Consider the following 19,842-nt stretch of genomic DNA (forward strand, 5'->3'; position numbering starts at 1 on the left):
TCTCTCTTCAGCTGAGGATCCACCTGCGTGGCGCAAGTCTAAGGGCGGGGCCAAAGGGTACGCAACTCTACCCATGTGTTGGGACTTGCTCGTTTTCCTCAGAGATTAAATCTTGCGGTAGATAATTTTATTTATCTTGCTCTGTATAAGCATGCTTTACCCTTACACCAGTCCCGTGGAAAATGTCCTTGAGCCTACATATTAACAACACTTAGCCCTGTTAAACATCTGATAACGACAGTTAATGGTTGGTGACAGTGAATTCTCATAAATATAGATTTACCATTTGCATGCTTCATGTTTATGTTATTCTGTAATCAGATTAAATAAAATGTGGAAATGTCATTTACACCATGTTTCTCCAAGTGTTCTAAGACAGTGTTTATTAAGCATACAGTACATTCTGGCTAATATATGTGTAATATGTTGAAATATACATAATTGTACTCTATAAAAATGATATTGGCCTGAACAAAATCACTAAACTATTTTCATTGTAATTGCTGAGATTGCCGCCCTTACTTCACAAATGTAACGAAAACATCAGGTCAGTAGCTTGGTGGAAAAACGGGCAAAAATATAGGCTACGTCGGTACCTTATTCCATTAAATAATAATTTAAAAGTAGATCCTTTGACGAGCCTTCTGTGAAGTCTTGATACAACAGCAAAATAATCTATTCGCCACAAAGCTCTCTATTGTCCTGCACTCTAAATACAATTATCGGCGATAAGGCGATAAGACAGCCTTTTCTGGTAACTGTGACATCTTCATTTCGCAACTCATTGTGTTTTTGAATGCAACTTGTTATACAGCTATCATCCACGTTATGGCTCCCAAACTACCTCCGCACCATTTAAACCTTAATAAAAACCAAAGTTTTGCTGTACGTATTGCATCAATAACAGACGGCTGGAGTTGTTTTGTACCCCTCTTTCTTCAAATGTATTACACGCTCTGGGACGTCTTTCTTTCTTGGCGAAGACTAAATGATCAGGTACATATCTTGCGTTGTAAAGAGATCAAATACGTTGACGCATCCTTATTGCTCAAAATGGTAAAAACTACATTGACTGCAACAGCAATTTTAATATATTCCTGTCTTTTTCTGTTCATGAATACATGAATAATTTAATGGTAACTAATGAAACGAGTTCAATTAACCGTTTATTGTTAATCCTGTCTACTGGGTATGAGTTATACTAAGAACCTGTGGATCAAATCGCACTAGCTATGTTACATACACTGTGTCAATTAGATTATTTCTCATCATATACCCCGCTGCAGGGACAAGATGGTCTCGGGTCCACGCTACACTCGCACATGTAATTTGACACCATGCGGGAAATACTCCAAGAACCATTAGTCAGAAGGGCCCGAGTGACGGTCCTCTTCCGCAACATTAGCTCGGTGACATTTAGAAAAATGCAAGGACACTAGCCTGGCACGAGTGAAGCTGCAGAAGAAAGCCCTCTTTGACACATTTTCTCTTCTTATGTACACAAAAAGTTAAAAATTCAAAGGAAAGATGATCCTTTTGGCACCCTCTACAAGTGATTCATGAAATGGAACAAGCTCACCTCATCCTGATACATTATTCTTGTGAGGAATGAACCAACAGCCACCTGTTTACCAGAAATCTTTTCCAAAAATTATTTTGGAAATTCTTTATTTCAAGTCAAAGAACTTTATGAATGAATTTTGTAAAAACAGGCTGAATTCAGAGGAACCATCAAGATTCATTTTGTCATGTTTCCATCCTAAACTGTACATTTGACTGAATTAAAAACGCTTATTGTGTGGACAGAGCTTGTTGAGCACAGGGCTCATGTTGAGCCCATCAGTGATTATGTTTGGAGGTTCAGTAACAGACTAGCTGTCACAGTGTCCACACCTCTGAGGTGGACTCTGCAGAGGAGCCTTCAGCATCTGAGCTCAGTGCTGTTCCAGAGTGTAACAGAACCCAGTATTTCGCTAAATCAGCAGGACTGGAGCCCAGAGGTCCAGACTCCCCCTCCCTCCTAGTCATCCCAGCCAGTACTGGGGTCATTTCTTGAGCTTGGCCAGGCCCATCAGAAGGTGATCTCTCCTCTCTCTTCTGGCAGACAGATGCTGCTGGTCACTGGGTATGAGCTCACACATTTCCTGTGCAGAGAGACCAGAGAGTTCCAGCTGAGGAATTGCTGTATACCATGCTTTTACCCTACATTTCCATTTTCCCAGAAACACCTTTACAAAGTCCTTAACATGTTAATAAAATGAGTTAACTTATTTCGGCAATTTTTGGCTTCTCCAAAGAACAACAGAAAGTCATAACTTTGAACAGCCAGACAGCGCATAATTGATCTATCTCTGATCAGCCAATGCTATTGAGTTATTTTGTAGGAACAAAATAAAAACGAGGAGATGGGCACTGCTCTATAGGCACACACAAATAGGAAAGAAAACCAATGCATGTACATATGGACATATACAATCGCACACACCTGGATGATGGCCTTGGCTTCCTCTCCAGAGAACTCAGGAACAGGGCCGAAGGATGCCAGCACCCTCCTCATGCCATCCCTGTAGCGTCTCAGGTAATCCTCCAGTCCTGGAGTAAAACAACAGCTAGTGGAGTTTGCTATGGTAAGCATATGGTAAGCTTACCAAACATTTGGAAGGCAAAAAGTCACATGCATAAAAAGTGTAATCCCTGGACTTTTCTTTAGCATTCAGCACAACACAATCACATCGGCTTCCAGGAAAACCCAAGAGCAAATTCTGCTTTAGACAGAAATGCAGTATCGTGGATTCTTAAAGTTTTAAGACCCTGAAAGCAGCAGGTCAAAGCTGGAAATGGAACGCCCAAGAATCTTACTAGCGCTGGTTCTGTAAACCACTAAATTTTTGGATCAAACTTCTTACTCCTTTAACCATCTTAATTCGCTCATTTCATTGGGCACAAGAACACACAAACATAATGTGTTTTCATGTTTTCACTAAATGTACATTTATTGCACTTTGTGTGTACTGTATGTTATGTTTGCATATGATTTCCTTACAAGGGACAGTAAAGCATTCATTCAGTCGGAGGTAAAAACCCACCATTATGGTTCACCCAGATTCAGCCCTGCAGTGGCTGAATGTGTCTGTGCCTATCCCCCGAAACCAATCATACAGGAAAAGAGGGAGCCGCTCTCCTTTATGGAAAAAGCCACGGTTGCCCAATGCAGCATAAAGCCCTTTATTTTCTCCCAGGGTTTGAAGAGTGTCACAGAGGGTCTGCGTGTGACAGGGGTGTAGAGGCTATATGTGTGTCTCAACAGCACACAGTCCAGCCACAGAAACAAAGCCAGAGAAGGCCCACCAAATACTCTGGATAAAGACATTTGATGTGCAATCGCTGATAAGCACATTATCTCAGCACTTTTGTTCGCTTGGGTAAACGCACTTTAGGCAATACTTAAACACCTGTCATGGAACATTCTGACCTTCAGATATTTAGCACGATTGAGGATTGTTCTTCACCTCCTTTTAATGAGCTTAATAAAAGCGGGAACTGCAGTAACATGTGGACTGATCATGAGTCTGCTGGTACAATGACCCAGTGCTCTCAGTTTAAAAGCTTCTCCTGTGGTGCTCTGGCTTGCATGGTATGCGAGACGAGAAAGCGTGACCTGAGTGTTTTGGTTCTGATGGAAGCAGCAAGCTTTGGAGAACCATGCAGTAATAACAGAACTGTGAAAACCCCAACCTGACAATGTAAAGCATTAAACCATGAAGGGGCAGCTGTCCATGACTAGAGACATACTTGTAAGGTTACTGGGGAGTGAGATGCATGTTAAGCTGGAGTTTTATTAGTGGTTACTTCCCCAGTGTACGGTGTTCCCTTCCATTGATTTGAGGTGCAGTTAGGTACAGAAGGACAACAGGTGAACAGTGTCTCCATCCGGCTGGACATGACCAATGTTTACTTTCAGAATAATTTCTCTTAGCCATATGATGCTCTGTGAAAACAGGGTCACCTTCTTATGCTGAGTTACATTACATCATGCTCTGATCTCCACTGAGAGCACAAATTTTTCACGATCACCGCTATTACAGTTCTTAACCATTGCATTTTCACCATCTTCATGAAAATGTTCACATCATTCCAGCTATGTTACAACCATTAATGTGAACAATGAGTCACACCAGTACTATTTTTCCCACCGCCAACACCATATTGATCCTACTGAAAGTATAAACTTTGATTGGAAAACTAGAAAACCGGGTGCCGTAGGGCGAGGATATCTGCAAAGTGAATATAACTATGGAATAACGGAACACAGTGTTCTCTCCTCTTAGTTAGACTACACTGTTTGTGATCTGTGACCACTGGGCTCACAGGGTTAGCACAGAATCTGTTGCCGTGACTCACTCCCCCTTACCGGAGCTGGCTGCGGTGGCCGCAAGCCCTGCGGGTCATGTACTTTTAGGAGCTGGAGGTACTGCAAGCATTCTTATTATCTCACAGGAGGGTGTGATTCTTTCGTTAGGTTAAAGGTTGAAGAAGGCGAGGCTTAGTTGCTCCTCCTCATCTCAGGATTGGCCACAGGCCGCACAGAGGAGTGCTTCATACATCTGTGGCTGCATTCATAGAGGTCTGAAGCGTTGAATGTTGCGCTGAAGTGCGGAAAATTCTAAGAATAATAGACAGATTCTCTTACGAATCTGCCTGATAGTGATTTATAGTGCGTTTCGGGGCTTAAGAGTAACCTTAACAGCAAGAGGTCAGGCGTTCCCACGAGGACACCGAAAGCCCAAAGAATCTTCTTAAATTTCTTGTCCGTCAAAGCCAGTGCCTCTTACATAAGAGGTAAAGTTTGCGTTTTGTGCAGTGAGTATGGATCATAATAAAGATCCAGATAGTATGTTACAGTAATAAATCAATCCTGTGGTACCAGAGCATTCCTCAAAGCAAGGAAAACGCTACTTCTGTAAGTTACTGTAGACTAAGAGCCAAAAAATATAAATAGAAGCTCAGGACTCACGCTCAAACAAATTCAAAATAGGCCCTTGACTGAAATGTACTGTGACTAGTACAATATAAAAGAAATAACCAATACAAGATCTTTATCATACTCTGAAAACATCAGTCACAAATATACTAATTAATATACAGCTTCATTAAAATGACAAAATGTATAAATGATAATGTAAGAATTAAGTAACGACTCTTCCACCCGTCCTGATTAATGTGATATTTAACAGCGCTATATCCCTGTGTTTCAATACACTGAATATATATGGAAAGGTAAAATATGGGAAATTACATGCTTACTCAAACATGACTTACTTGTCTCGGTAACTGCTCCAGGTAGTTTCATGTGAACAGAAGAGTGAGAGAGAGAGAGGAAGGAACAGAAAGAGAAAGAGAGAGACACCACAGGAGAGAGACAGAGACAGAGCGAGTGAGACGGGTGGCGATGGTGACGCACTGGTACCTTCAGGTGCGTTGAGATGCATGGTTTCCATTGGACCAATGAAAGCGTAGCGCATGCCCAGTCCCTCCGTCATCACCAGGTCGATGTCCTGAACCGAGATGACGCCTTCCTGGAGGAGAGGAGGAAGGGAGTGGAAAGGAGGACCGTTAAATGAGGACAATTTCCTCACTGCCTGATACATTTCTGTTATACACTACAACACACTCCATTCCAGATAATTACATACATGACAAAATCACAAAATCTCCAGCCCCTCTTTTTAACCTCTGTAGTGAAGGACTGCACAAGCTCAGTGTTCAACATATCAGAAACCTCCCTTTGACTAAGGTCCATGTAAGAAATCATCTTAGCAGAAAGTTTAAACAAATAGAAATAAGGAGGTGGAGTGAGGGCAGGAGAGAATCTTGAATTGGAAAAACAAAATAACTTGCTTCAGTATTTCTTGCTTGAAAGCAAGTGAACTTTTGTGCAGTTCTTAACATTTGCAAAAATGATCTAAACATTAAATCCTCTGGTTTGACTCGGTGTCCTCCATTTCATATGCGTCTAATGGCATTTCTTCTCTTTATGGACAGCAGGCTGATGATGCACATTTCTTATACTGTACTACACACAGAAAACCTTCAGACAGGAAGATGAACTCTGTCAACTCAACACCCCCCCCCCCCAACCCTGACAGACTGCCCCCCTCCTCATTGCCCCTGCCCTAGGTTACCCAGGGGTGTGTCTGGCAATAACCAGACTGTCACCCTCCCTCTGTGGCAGCCCCAAACACAAATCTGGGCCTATCACAGAGGATCAGGGAGCGATGTGGAAGCCAGTGCTCTTCCCTTTCACCTGCCTTTCTCCGCTCACAGCGACTCCCACCATATTGGATTACTGTAATCCTCCAGTTCTGTGTCCCCAGAAGAATAGGAAGGCACTATCGAATAGGGAGTCGGAGGGCAGGCCTGGCCAACTTTCCTCTCTGATTACCCACAGTTCTGGTTACTTGCTGGCTGACACGGGTGAAATCAAAGCGTGGACATAGACTATGGGGGGACACTGTTGCCTTTGTTCCTCTCACTGCGGGCAACAACAGCTCCGTTATCTCCGCTTCACGAAACAGTGGCCAGGTTTGAGCAGAGACTCCCGGGAGCCGCGAAAAGGGGCCTTTCCTCGGTGCGGTAATCGTCGGGGAGGAACCGTCTCCATTCCCAGCCGCTCCGCTTTCCAGAGCTGGCTCCGTCTCAAAGGGCCGAATCCCTGGAGCTCCTCTGCGTGGCTAAACACCGGACCATTGGACTCAGAGGGGTGGGAGGGGCGGTGGGGGGGGGGGGGGGGGGGGGGGCTCTTTCATCCGACTCCTGCCATGCAGAGGGCTTCTATATCACTGGCTCAGGGGAAGGTGCCTCTGTGCCCACTCTGTGTAGCTCGATGGGTCCACATCCAATGCACCACTGCCCTCCATGCTTAAATGTCACACAAAATCCTTGATTTATACATCCAGGCACCCTTGAAACCACACTACCCTGCAATAGCAGCATTCCATCAAGGATTCCAAGCTCATGACACCTAAAGGATCTGGTGTGCTGGTCAGGAGTTGTGTAACTGCATATAAGGGTGTGCAAGTCCCTGAGATGACAGTGCTGGTAACTTTTGCATATGTGTGTGAATTTGAGCGTGTACACTTTCTGTTCCTGCACTGGGAAAGCTGCAGAGTGAAAGAATGAGGGGTCTGAAGATGAGAGAGTGAGGGGTCTGAAGGTGAGTGAGGGGATGTGTGAGAGTGAAAGAATGAGGGGTCTGAAGATGAGAGAGTGAAGGGCCTGATGATGAGAGAGTGAGGGAACTAGAGAGAAAGTGAGGGGATGTGTGAGAGTGAAAGAATGAGGGGCCTGGACAGAGTGAGACAGAGTAGTGTTCAGACAGCCCTATAATACCAAGAGCTACAGCCCGCTGATGTGTTTTACTGGCATGGCAATAATGGAACCAGGGGCGTGGCACAGCTGCAGAGATGAACGGGCCACAAAACAAAATATGTGAAATGGTTCAGACAAACCTTCCTGCTATGTACACAGAAAGGGCACAGTTTCTGAAATACTATTTTTTCATAAGAAAAAAATGGTCAGCCAATACAGCAGTTGTCAATCATTCTTGAAAAGTATGCATTTTCTCTTGTTATTTCAAATTGATTTCAAGTTAGATACATATGTATTAAATGATAACAGCGGGTTTCTCACCATTTCTGAATGAAATACCAAGGCTACCCTCTGGTCATGTGGCAGAAGCCACTGAAACAAACACTCATGACATTAAGAGACTATTCAATGACACTCACAGGTACCTCAGGTGTGTAGAAGTCAGGGACAGTCACCCAAAGCAGAGAGCCTCAGCACACTCGAGATTCACAAACACCACACGCTGTACTGACTTAAAACAACTTTGGCAGTTTAGTCAAAGACCCTCATGAAAGCATGAAGCATTTCACACTTCAGTGCTAAAAGGACTGAATGAAAACGGATGAAGGCTTTCAGTGGGGAAAACATGAATAATCACATGACTCTCTATTCAATGTTTTTAATCTCTGCAATTCACAGGACAGCTGTCTAATACTTCGTAGACGATGCTGATAAGCCCAGCAAGGTGGCTGTCCTTTTTTGACAGTTTGAGTGCAATGCTCACTTCCATTTCTGTTGGCAAATATAGTACTTGGGCCCAGGAATTCTGGTGTGGGCTATAGCAATAGCAAAGGATGTCAAATTATACAAAAGCCCTGATCTGTTCACATACACAACCGGAAGTAAAATACTGAAGAAAATACAGACATCTCTCTGACTATGGTCATTGTTTACACACTGAAAGATAATATTTTCATGCCATTAGTCCAGACCTCACATCTGCAACACAACCTTGGTGTAAGTCACGGCACCGATATGCTAATGTTCATTACAAAGAAGTTCACTGATATGCACTGATTAACCAGGCTGCCTGTGTCACTGGTGACAGTACCTCTGTACCTGGCACTGAGAGCATCCCTCTGTTTGCCAACTGACATGGCAGTTATTGATCCTGGTCCCAGGACTAAAACAGACTGAAATGAATGGTATCTTTATGCCATTAGAGAGCACTACCATAAGTATGCCCACAGATCGCCTGCATTTAAACAGTGCCTAAGAAAAGATACTGACAAGGAAATACACATTAACTTCATCCAGGGCTTAACTACCTGAATGTCCACACAGGTGAGCTCTAGGCCTGTATTGTCATCTGAAGGCTTTAAAGCTGTCTCTCTCACTGACTTCACCGCGGTGACTCTTCTTTCACAACATTTTCGCAAAACTGATTTTCCACTAAACATCGGATGTTGAAGTGGAGGCCATTGCAGAAGGTGCAGAGGTGAAGGAGTACTGGGTAACAAAAAAGGATTGGAAAGCTTTGCTGTGATGCAATCACCAGCAAGCTCTCAGACTTTCCCAGGAACAAGCAGGAAGCCCCTTCAGTTCCTATACAACCCCTGACGTTAAAGAGACTAAAATGTTCTTTTTTGAAACCCATTGACCAATCAATCCCTCCTACCCCCAACCCCCCAATACACACACACACACACACACACACACACACACACACACACACACACAGTGTTGGCCTCTGTTTTTATACAAGTCAAAAACTGATAAAACTAGACTTTCCCCAGTGATTTAGGTTTTGGCTATGAAACATTTGAAGATAGAGGACACACACGCAACACTGGTGGCACACACAGGTATCTCTCAATGACAGCACTCACATCAACACAGTGTTGAGGTCAGTATGAGACAGCACTCTCAGCAACAACACCATGATTACAGCATTTACTGCTATCGCCGTGGGGGCTTTACCCACAATGCAGCTCTGTCATGTGCAACTGTTTAAAACTATCTACTAGCTAGCTTGTACCTTGTCTGGCCAACTACTGAAACTTGGTCATGCAGCACTTCTAATATTGTTGACTCCTTATGGTTTTTTGCTTGTGTTGTACTCTGCCTCACCTGTAAATTGCTGTGGATAAAAGCATCTGCCAAATGAATAAATGTTTATGTAAATGTAAAAGGATTTAACAAGGCACCAGCATATGCAGTAAGCAATCCCTGCCGACACGAGTACCTTTAGAAGAGTGATGTATCTGTGCTCAGGTTCCCTGTTTGGGGAGGACTGTCATTATGAACCTGCTGAGGAAGATTTCAGAGATCGAGTGTACCGTCCTCATAGGGGAGAAGTTCACTGGCAACTGAGACTCATCGTTTTTCTGAGGCGACGAAGGATGCAGTCGTCAGCAGCAGAAAGTGGGGAGAGGAACAAAAACTCGTACTGTTTCCCAAAAAAATTACAAAAAGGATGAGAAAGATGTTCTCTCAGAGCAATGAATGTTGCTATGACATCGCATCAAATGATAATATTCACTAATCCACTTACTTGCAATTTTACACATCCTGTAAACCTTTTGTACATCTGGATTAAACAGAACAAACTGAGATTAAGCACCTTGCTCACAGGGCACAATAGTGTGTCCTCAGTGCTCCCAGCCCAGCACTAGCCCAGGATCCGGAGGCTGATAATCTGTCCACTTCTCCACACTGCAGAAGGCAGAAGGCCTGATGTCCTCATTCCTGTCCCATATATCAAAGCTTTAGTTATGAGGGGCGAGACATGTCACCTGCCCACGACCCACAACTCTTAAGTGGGGCACGATGGCCTGTAGATGTTCCACCTTAGAACGTATGGATGCTGAAATCGTACATCAGCTAAACAATGTGGCCTTCACAGAATGGCTGATCCTTATAAAATAAGACAATAAGATATAAGCACCGGTGAGGTGCTTGTCCACTTAGAACAGATCAGAAAATTTTCACTAGAAGTGAGTTCAATGTCAGGTTTCACAAACTGAGCTAGGGACAGGACCGCCAACCACCAGTGAGAGAGACGAGCATTAAGACAGACACACCAGAACAATATGACCTCCACAGCAAAAACACACACTGACAAAAGCAGGAAAAAGGAGTAACTTAGGGAACTTACACAAAAAGCAAACAGCACACGTGCAATGTACATACCTGAGTGCCCTACCAGAAAATCTGAGGGACTGTGCATGTTCCCAAGCTGTGTACTGTACTTTCCGTATTCTGTGCAACCCAACAAACACAGGGAAGCTCTTGCTTACCAAGCGGCCATGTATAGCATCACCATTAGGGTATCTAAGCAAAAAAATGTCCATGGTACACAGCCGGATCCCCCCCCCTCGCCCACCTTCACCAGCCTCCAGCACTCGGCGATGATGGCGTACTGCACGCGGTTGAGGGCGAAGCCGTCGACCTCCTTCCTGAGGCGGGCGGGTGCCTGGCCCACCTGGGTCATCAGGGCGTAGGTGCGGTCCATCACTGCGGACAGCGTCTCTGGGTGGGGCACCAGCTCCACCAGACGCACGTAGTAAGGAGGATTCACCTGTTGGGGGGCACACATTCATCTTAACTCCAAGGATAGCAAATATACATTTACAGACCTCTTATGTTTCAGGGATGCTCCATGTTGGTGAAAATGACCTTTCACTTCTCTGGATCACAAACAAAATTAATTATTGGTGAAGAGGTTTAATGTTTTAACACTGTTTAAGCAGAAAAATGATCCAATGCATACACTGTCTTTGTTTTACCATGTTTTTTTCCTATTAAGGAAGATCAGGGATATAAGTAAATTTGGAGGTGAGTGTATAATGACTGGTTAAGTGGAACCTTCTCCCTGATGCTCTGAGTCTTCCCCTGGCATTAGAAAGATGCCCATCTGTCTTGGCGTGGTGGTCCAGCTGGCACAGTGCTGATGCTGAGGATGAGTATCAATGCTAAGATGCTAATTCCTGCGGTAATGGTGGACCTCCGGTACCTGGCCATGTGTCAAGCCGGATATCTAAATGCCCACCTGACAAAGCCTGGTTGGCCTCAACCACTGAGACCTTCCCAGGAGAGAGCCACAGCACTCCCTGCTGTGCACAAAGCTTGGGTGGGCAGGGGCCTTTCCACTCATCAAATGTTATGAAGCTCTTGCTTGTCACTGAACTAATTCAACCTCTCTACCCAATCAGTGGTCTTTTTCAGAGGGGGGTGGAATGGTTTTAGGCATCTTTGAAGAAAGAAGGTCAGTTACATGTTGACATACAGAAGATAATTTTGTCAAATTTTACAGTTTTCATATGTGTGGCAGAGTAATGCCCAGAATGACTGGGACCCACATTGCATGACCTTGACTGACCCAAAGAAGGATAGCTGGTAGGACTCCATACATGAGCAAGTGCTGACTTAGAAATTTACTTAGTAAATAAATACATCTATTATATCGGAAAAAGATGGTATTTACAGGTGCTAAGGATTTTGCAGTTAACTGTGGCATTATGTCTGTGATGCTGCCATTCAAATGTATTGTGTAATCGCTGCTGCTGTGATTCAACCAATCATTCACTGATTATTTCTTTATGTTGACTGAACATATATCTGCTGTTTCAGTAATGTGTGTACCAGTAAGCTGGCTCTTGGAAGCCCAGAACAGAGGTGCAGCAATGTTCTCTCCTTCAGTAGGAAGAATAGCTGTGTTGTTAGATTTTCTATGTAGCACCTGAAAACCACAGTGAAACAACAACAGCCTAAAACCTTCACTACACAGGATCACCCAATTCTGATACAGGGCCAGTCTGACATTCAGTCAGAATTTTACACCTGCCAATAGTGGGGTTTGCAGCACGGCTCTGTGTCATGACATCTTGTGAATAACAATGGGATTTCTGTGGTTAGGAATTCAAGAGAGGGCCAAAGTCCACCCAGGTCTCACCCCAAATTCCTCTCTGACAGAACTGTAAAAATCCAGAGAAGTTTGGTTGCACAGTGGCAGTGGAGGAGGGAGTGACAGAAAGAAGAAAGAAGAGTTGTACAACCAATGATGGCTTATGTGCCACCATAGATGGAGGGTGGGCAAATTCTTATCAGTTTTGTTTTTGCATGCCCAGAAAGAATTAGAGAGGGGTGTGGTTCAGTACTGACTGATGGGAGAGGGAGGGGCATTGAAGTACTGACTGATGGCAAGGGGAGGGGCATTGCAGTACTGACCGGGTGGGACACAATGCAGCGTGTCCTGTTCTGGACTTGGGAGAAGATGTCGCTGGGTAGCAGGCAGGAGGTGGAGCTGCTCAGAATCACACTCTCTCCCACATAACCTTCCACCGCCTGGAAGACGCTCCGCTTGGCCTCCAGATCCTCAAACACACACTCCTGCCATCTCAAAACAAACACAGAGCGTTCACACACACAAAGTGCAAAACAGTTTGCTACAGTATTCTCTGTTCAGTCACTGCTTGGAGCACAGCTTTAAGCATCAAATAGACCAACATTTGTTCTACTTGACTGATATTTCTTCTTAAAAACCATTGTAACCAGTATGGTGACACTGCACTCAGCCAGGGGTAGGACCTTGGTATTCGCATGGCAAATAACGTCCCATAAAAAAAGCCAAAATCCACCAGGATGGCCAGTGCATGTCAGATGTGCAAGTCATTAGTTCACATTACCCTGACAGAGGTGGGTTCTAACAAAGAGGTAGTGCTTGTGGCAAACAGTGGGGCTCATATACCATAACCCTAGATGCATATGTGTGCACAATCACCAGTTATCTCTCTCATATTTTGTATGTTTGCTTGATTATGTATGTGATTTTAGCATCTGCGCTTATGACGAATGAAAAAATGAAAATAATCTTAGGATCAATAATAGTTTTTTTCAATAAGCAGCTACAGTAGCTACATTCTTTACCACTTGACAACCTCTGTATTTCCCCCAAATATGTTAGTGAAAGATTGTATAAAAATCCTTTTAAGTATAGAAAACACATCATTGTGTCAATGGTGTCAATGCTGCAATATCTACAATTCCACGCACACACCACTCTTCCTCACATCCTCAGCCCACTCCCCCTGGTAAAGTGTCATCAGCCCTGCCCTGCTAGCATTCACAGTCATCACCATCCGTGGCTGGGATGAGAAAGCAAGCCATGTCCAGGCTAGACTGGCCCAGAGCTTATTCCCAGACTCAGTCATGCAAGAGCAGCTTGTCATAGAGGTACTGACCCTGGACAGTTCATCAGTCCATATTCAGTAAGAGGCATTTTTAATTACTCAAAGGCAACATTCATCTGTGGAATGATCAGTGCAAAGAACTAACATGTCTTTTAAATAAGGCCAACTCTCAACATGTACAATGTTTTCCATTTTGAGAAAATGGTAGATGAGTGCTGTCATAATTTCGGACAATTCAGAAAACCTGCTGGGTGGGTAACATACCAGGAGGTTTTTTTGGCTGTAAAAAGCTACAATAAATCCAAGTAATGGAGTCTGCAAGAGTGATGGATTTACAGCTACCTAATCAAACTGGGGGTTGATGCTTCCTGTGAAAACATACACGGTGTAATTTAACCAAAGGGCATGGGAAAAGACTCAGTTCAGATTTACATCAATGGAGGAGCTAGTGCATTCTAACTCCTCTGAAAAGTCTCTTTCCACTCATTCTGTAAGACAAAAGAACAAGAATGGGAGGAGAGATTCTTTCAAATGTATCCATGTTCATTTTTTGGCTCCCCTTCCATCCTGTCCTGAAAGCATTAAAATGGCGCATATTGTTTCTTAAAATAATCCTACTTTGTGAGCCAGGAGCAGAACAACAGCGCTCAGTGTTGGGGGGCGCGGGCAGGCTGTAGTAGCAGTGAGTACGAAGGCCTTGTGCCGAGGGCATGTGACAGTCCCGCAGGTCTGAGGTTGAGCGTTGGCCCTGCACCCTTTGACATATTTCACATTTATGAGAAACCTACTTCCACGGGGCGGCCTCACACAGAACAATGAGGGCCCACTGGTGAGAGCGAGGTCCCAGGAAGCCAGCGTGACGGGGGGCAGGACCCTCATTTTGCACATGCGCACATACACACGTTCTCCCCGTTCCTATATCGTTCCCTTCCCCAAGGAGGGAGAACATGCAATAATAGGACTGTGGCCCACATGTAACCTGAGTGTCAGCCTCAGTAAAAATGCAGACACCAGTCCGTGTCATTACATTATTGGCATTTTAGCAGAGGTGGCAGGTGTCACCCGTACAAAGAGGATCAATTGCTCTCTCTTCTGTCAGGTCTGTTCTCTTTTCTTTAATCATACTTCCATTTCTGATCTCAGTTGGGTGATGAAACGTGTCGCTACTCTTGTGTTATACTACACTGTTACGTGGATCTGCACTGTACTAAACATACTAGGCAATGATACATCCATCTCTACGACATGAAAAAACACCAATTGTTTGAAACAGATGTCAGGTCTCTAGGCACCATCGTTGGTATCTTGCTCCATGTCAGCTCACTACTGTTCAATGGTGGTCAGTTTCTCTTGATGGGTCACAGGTGAAAAAACCTGTCATTCCAGTCATTATTCAGGTGTTACCAAAAGGTAACCAGCTTTTCAGGCCCAGACCCAATAGCAAATGAAGCTTCTGACCAAATATATGCCTTGACCCTGGTCAGAAGCTGATGGAGACCTAACAGCAAAAGGTGATTTTTGTTTTCATCCAACCACTGACTTTGAATGTGTGACACAGTGTAGAACTGACATGCAGAAAAAGCTCCTGTGGTTCTCTAGGTCCAGGGTGACCCAGTGTTGGTGTGGGTGCGCACCTGGATGAAGAAGGCTCCCTCTAGTGCCTGAGGGAGGTCATCATGGCTGCTCAGCAGGGCCAGCTGGTCCGCGGCACTCAGTTCCCCTCTCAGCATGTGGGCCTGCTGCAACTCCTCCAGCTGCTTTCTGTGCCCCACATACATGGGTTAATACACACACACACACACACATACACAAAGAAAGAGAGAGTAGTTGCTACAACAACTGTGTACACAGTAACAGTGAACCATGGCCAACAGGCCAATATTGTCACTGCCTGTCTAAATTACTAAAGGAGAGTTTTGTCCCTTACCAAGAGATGACTGGTAACCCCAAGGTGGCGGTAACAGGAAAAGGATTAAGAAATAAGGAAATGTGCTTCATCATTGGACTGGGAATGAATAAAGTCATCAGGCATGTCATGATCTATGGGACACACTGAATACTTTTCCAACACGCCCCACAGGACACAGCAAAGGCCTGAGACGGACAAATGTAATGAATGCTATCAGGGTGGTTTTCAAGCCTACATCCCATAATACCTTCAAAAACTGAAACTAAGGGACATTTTCTACATCTTTAACACATCCAAATTGCCCATGAGGTCTCACAATGTCTGTACTTCTCAGTGAAGCATGATAGGGAAATAAATAATATTTAAAGTGGATATTTGAACAGTTTAATTAAGGAGCAGGTTTAGAAGGCGTCTGGAATGCTGACTGGAATGTGCAGAGCTGTGAGACAGTCAGACCAAGCCAAACAGGTGACAGTAATGTCATGTGTAAGAATGGATGAGACACTTCAGGATGCTCACCCCTGCTCAGCTACAAAGCAAGGTTCTGTTCTGCCCCCTGCTGTCCACAATGGGTAACTGCAAATATTTTCTCATGGTGGACAGAGCAACTGGTAAACTGCAGAGCACACATCTAATAATTAGGGCCCTGCATTTCTATGACTTGATTTTGAAACCAGCAATGCAGTCTTCCCACTGGAAGTGGGTTTAAGATAATGCTGTTTCACCACGTAAACAAACCTAAGAAAATTAAAATACTCTTAGTACTTGCATTAAAACACTTCTATATTCCAATACCCTCTTTCATGATTACCTTGATCAAGAAGAGACTGCTTCTGGATTTCAAACACTTTACAGGTTTAAAATCCAAGTTGGAAAACGCAGGGCACTGTTCATAATACCAACTGCATCCACATACAATAAATCAGCTCAGTATTAACTGAGGCAACTAAAGAGTGCACCTTTGAATACTGCTGTAAGTCTGACCAATGGTTATGTTAATAGCTCCAAAGCAATGCATGGCTTTCAAAAATTCAAAATTTCAAAAATTAATCTTAAGGATTAAATTGGTTTGACAATGCCAGTTTTAACAGATTTACTATCAATTTAGGGGTTAACATGTTTGCTAAGATGAGGTCAGTTCAATGCTTAGCAACCAGAATAGCTGACATATTTCATTTACATGTAAGACGTTTTTACACTTTAGAGAACGGGACTAACTTTCTACCAGTGGTTCATATACAGTCTAAAAGGTGAAAAAACAAATCACTCCATCCTTAGATTGCTCAGAAGAGTGAATCACAGTGACAAATATGCAAAAACAGGTATTGTATCAACTTGCTATCATACTGTCCTCTCAAGTCTTATTTCTGTTTCAAAAGTTGCTTCAAAGTCGCAGTAACATTAAAAGAACTTTTTTTAGCAGCCGTGAGAACAGAAGAGTCAGGAAGAGTCAGTCCTGTGACCTAATTCTGAGAGCTCAACAAAAGGCAGTCTCTAAGATTGTTGCCTTGCAAAAGCAAATACAAGTATCTATCAGCAGCCAAAAGTAGTGAGTCACAGTAACTGAAACACATTTAAGGGCAAAGCGTTGTTATGAAAATTAGGAAAGAAAAGTATAGAGGCACCCCTTTCCATGTTATAGATCAGTGAATGGAGGAGTGAACTGAGAGGTGTAAACAAAACTCTACCAAGAGGCTCCTACATCCAGAATAAAGATTAGCCTACTCTTCTTAAAGTCTTTATACTGAAGAACAGGGAGTTAACAACTCAACTGTTAAACACAGGTCAAAGGTAATGTAGTGTGTGGGAACAGCTTCAGAATTCATCCCATCACCAGGCCTTCAGTTTTAGTCAAAGTTGGCTGAGGGAGACAGCTGGCCATGTTATGTAAACATACATGCTGATACTACTGTCACTTATGCGACAGGTTTTATTATCCTATTAAGACTGGTATTGGCCAGCATGCCTCCCTTTGTTTAAAGAAAGACCCTAGCTGTATACTTTTCATGGTTTAAACCACCATGTCAGCCAGGGCAATCACACAGACATGGACAGAGATCACATCTTAATATATCCAATACTAGACAAATGTTATCTGTGCAACAAGTGTTACTATGGTTCATTTCCTGTCAAGGACTGAAGCCCTGCCACCCTTAGTAAGCAATGGGTTAAGGCTAGTTAATGCAAAGAGCATTAAATTACATGCCTCACACAGAAATGGCTAGCTACATGTCTATGATATCAATCTAAATTTGAACTCTATGTTTAATTAGATGCTTGCTATATTACAATGCCATGTATTTATTAAGCAGTATTCACCCAGGTAAGTATTCACACAGGTCCACTGATCTCTCAGAGCCCTCAGAGCTCTGACTGTGCAGCTCTGAGTCATGACAAGCACAATGACCAGCTCCAGGAAAGAGCCAGCTTCAGAAGTACACTGTAATAAGGGATGTCCTTCAGGTGCAGCTGTAACATGTTAAATTCCCTGATCACAACAACTTACTGTCTCAACCTTAAAAAACATCTTTCTTCACTGAGGTCTGAGTCAAATTTACATTTACATTTACATTTATTTATTTAGCAGACGCTTTTATCCAAAGCGACTTACAAAAGTGCATACAGCAAGTATAGCGACAGTACGGGGACAGGATGTGTACAGTTCCACAATGAGACAGTTCTCAGCTGAGAGCAGCGTCTGTTTGAGGACACAGTACTATTAATGACAAATGACAGTGGCTAACCAGTCTACAGAGGTTTTGGATGCCAGTGCAGTAACAATCTCTTATGTTTTGTTAATATTTGACTTTTTTTCTTCCACTGACCCGACTTCTTCGATAGCCCTAGCGGCTTGTCCTGGCTGGTTGTCATAGAGCTTCACCCTGTATCCTCCACTGAGAAACACCATGGCCCATGATCGTCCAATCAGCCCACTGAAACACACAAAGTATAAAAAGTCACAAAATCTTACTTGTTGTTACAGCTCTAATTTGTACTTTATTAATGATCATTAAGTCTTTTGACCTGAAATTTACAAATGCATTTTAGGAACATTAATCAATGTTATAGCTAACTGGATAAATTGAAAGAAGCACTCTGAATTGACATGAAGTTCAAACTTTATTCATCATAAACTGTAAGAAATGGGGTAAGAAGTTAAAATGCCAGATTTAACATGATGCTACCTATCATCTGTGTGCATACTACAAGGACACATTAGACAGGTTGTTGTTTTTGGATCTACAGCTTTGTTGGGCTAGATTTTGGGTGTTCTTCACTACTATGGATATATATACTTCTCGACCTGATGAGCTTTGCACAGTAACAGGAAGCAGGACACGGGATGTGGAATGTTTTTCTTAAAAACTAACCACCTCGTCAAAAAAGGAAACAGTCACATGATCATGACATGCAAGTGGAAAGGTGCAAAGCCAGAACTATTACTGAAATAAGAGTCCTAACACTGAAAAGATTCACATTCACAACAGATTCAAAACATCCACAGCTCTGCATCTTCAATGTGTTTTTTCAGTATCAGACATGTCAGTCCAAAATATACTAAAAGCTAATATACTGTAAAGGAATATATTTTCAAAACATCTGGCAGAATTCAGCTATATTAAGATTACTCTCATTATCCTTAACCATCCCATTCAATACATGGTCGTATGATCTGACCGCGAAATAACTTATTTAATGTTACATTCTGCTGACCAAAGGTCGAGGTTCTACTTAGCTTGCTCGCTAGCCTAGCTCAGTTTGCTCGCTTAATAACGAGGTAGCTAACTAGCCATATGAATTCGCTTTAGAATTAATTATCCTACCTTCCAATCACAGAAATAACCTTTCCCGTGGACGTACTCATTCTCCCAGTGTCCCTGCAAAACGATCTCGCCAGCTGAATGACCAGATCGCTACCGACTGCTCTTTGCAAAAAGCGTTACGCCTACTGACCCGACTATCTTACAAAATCCAAGTTTGGCATCCGATATGACGCCACATGTCGCCATATTTTGAGGCTCCCAGTACCGTTATTCCAGATCTAGTGTTGTGTATATCATTTGCTAAAGTTAACCTGCATTATTATAATTAACTGTTAAAAGATTTCGGGTATCACTGGATTTACGATTAACATTAGGATATAGCTGACAAATCCCACAAAAATCACACTACATGTCACACTAAATCACACGGTAAATGTGTACGTCGCTGGCTATAAGATGCATGTTTTACACGCCTAACAGAAGAAATAGCTCCTGCTCAAAAGCTAAAACACGACCTAAAAGACATCCATCCATTAAAGTGAAGGGATTAGCTTGATCAATGGTTAAGCCTCTAGAGTAATCGATGCTGGGCTCAGGCGTGCTTGAGGAAAGAGTACTGAATGAGGGAAAG

At 43.2% G+C, this 19,842-nt stretch overlaps 1 protein-coding gene across 1 annotated transcript; it reads right to left on the reverse strand.

The window, feature by feature from the left end:
- Positions 1-1,720: 1,720 nt before the first annotated feature.
- On the reverse strand, positions 1,721-19,380 carry cryl1 (crystallin, lambda 1). Its single transcript, XM_036541096.1, has 8 exons — positions 19,272-19,380; positions 18,273-18,380; positions 15,173-15,299; positions 12,577-12,738; positions 10,733-10,927; positions 5,468-5,576; positions 2,486-2,592; positions 1,721-2,144 (listed from the first exon to the last, which is right to left on the reverse strand). The coding sequence occupies exons 1-8, from the start codon at positions 19,310-19,312 to the stop codon at positions 2,046-2,048; spliced, it is 948 nt and encodes a 315-aa protein (XP_036396989.1). The 5' UTR covers positions 19,313-19,380; the 3' UTR covers positions 1,721-2,045.
- Between the last annotated feature and the right edge of the window lie 462 nt (positions 19,381-19,842).

Source organism: Megalops cyprinoides, chromosome 11 (genome assembly GCF_013368585.1).
Source record: "Megalops cyprinoides isolate fMegCyp1 chromosome 11, fMegCyp1.pri, whole genome shotgun sequence".
In the NCBI taxonomy this organism is placed as follows: domain Eukaryota; kingdom Metazoa; phylum Chordata; class Actinopteri; order Elopiformes; family Megalopidae; genus Megalops; species Megalops cyprinoides.

Bases quoted from the DNA above. Each gene is read 5' to 3' on its own strand.
- cryl1 (XM_036541096.1), bottom strand. From the start codon at position 19,312: ATGAGTACGTCCACGGGAAAGGTTATTTCTGTGATTGGAAG. The intron at 12,739-15,172 runs GTGCGCACCCAC...TTGAGATGGCAG, and splicing joins AGGGAGCCTTCTTCATCCAG to GAGTGTGTGTTTGAGGATCT. The intron at 2,145-2,485 runs GTGTGTGCGATT...CTCTCTGCACAG, and splicing joins AAGCCAAGGCCATCATCCAG to GAAATGTGTGAGCTCATACC.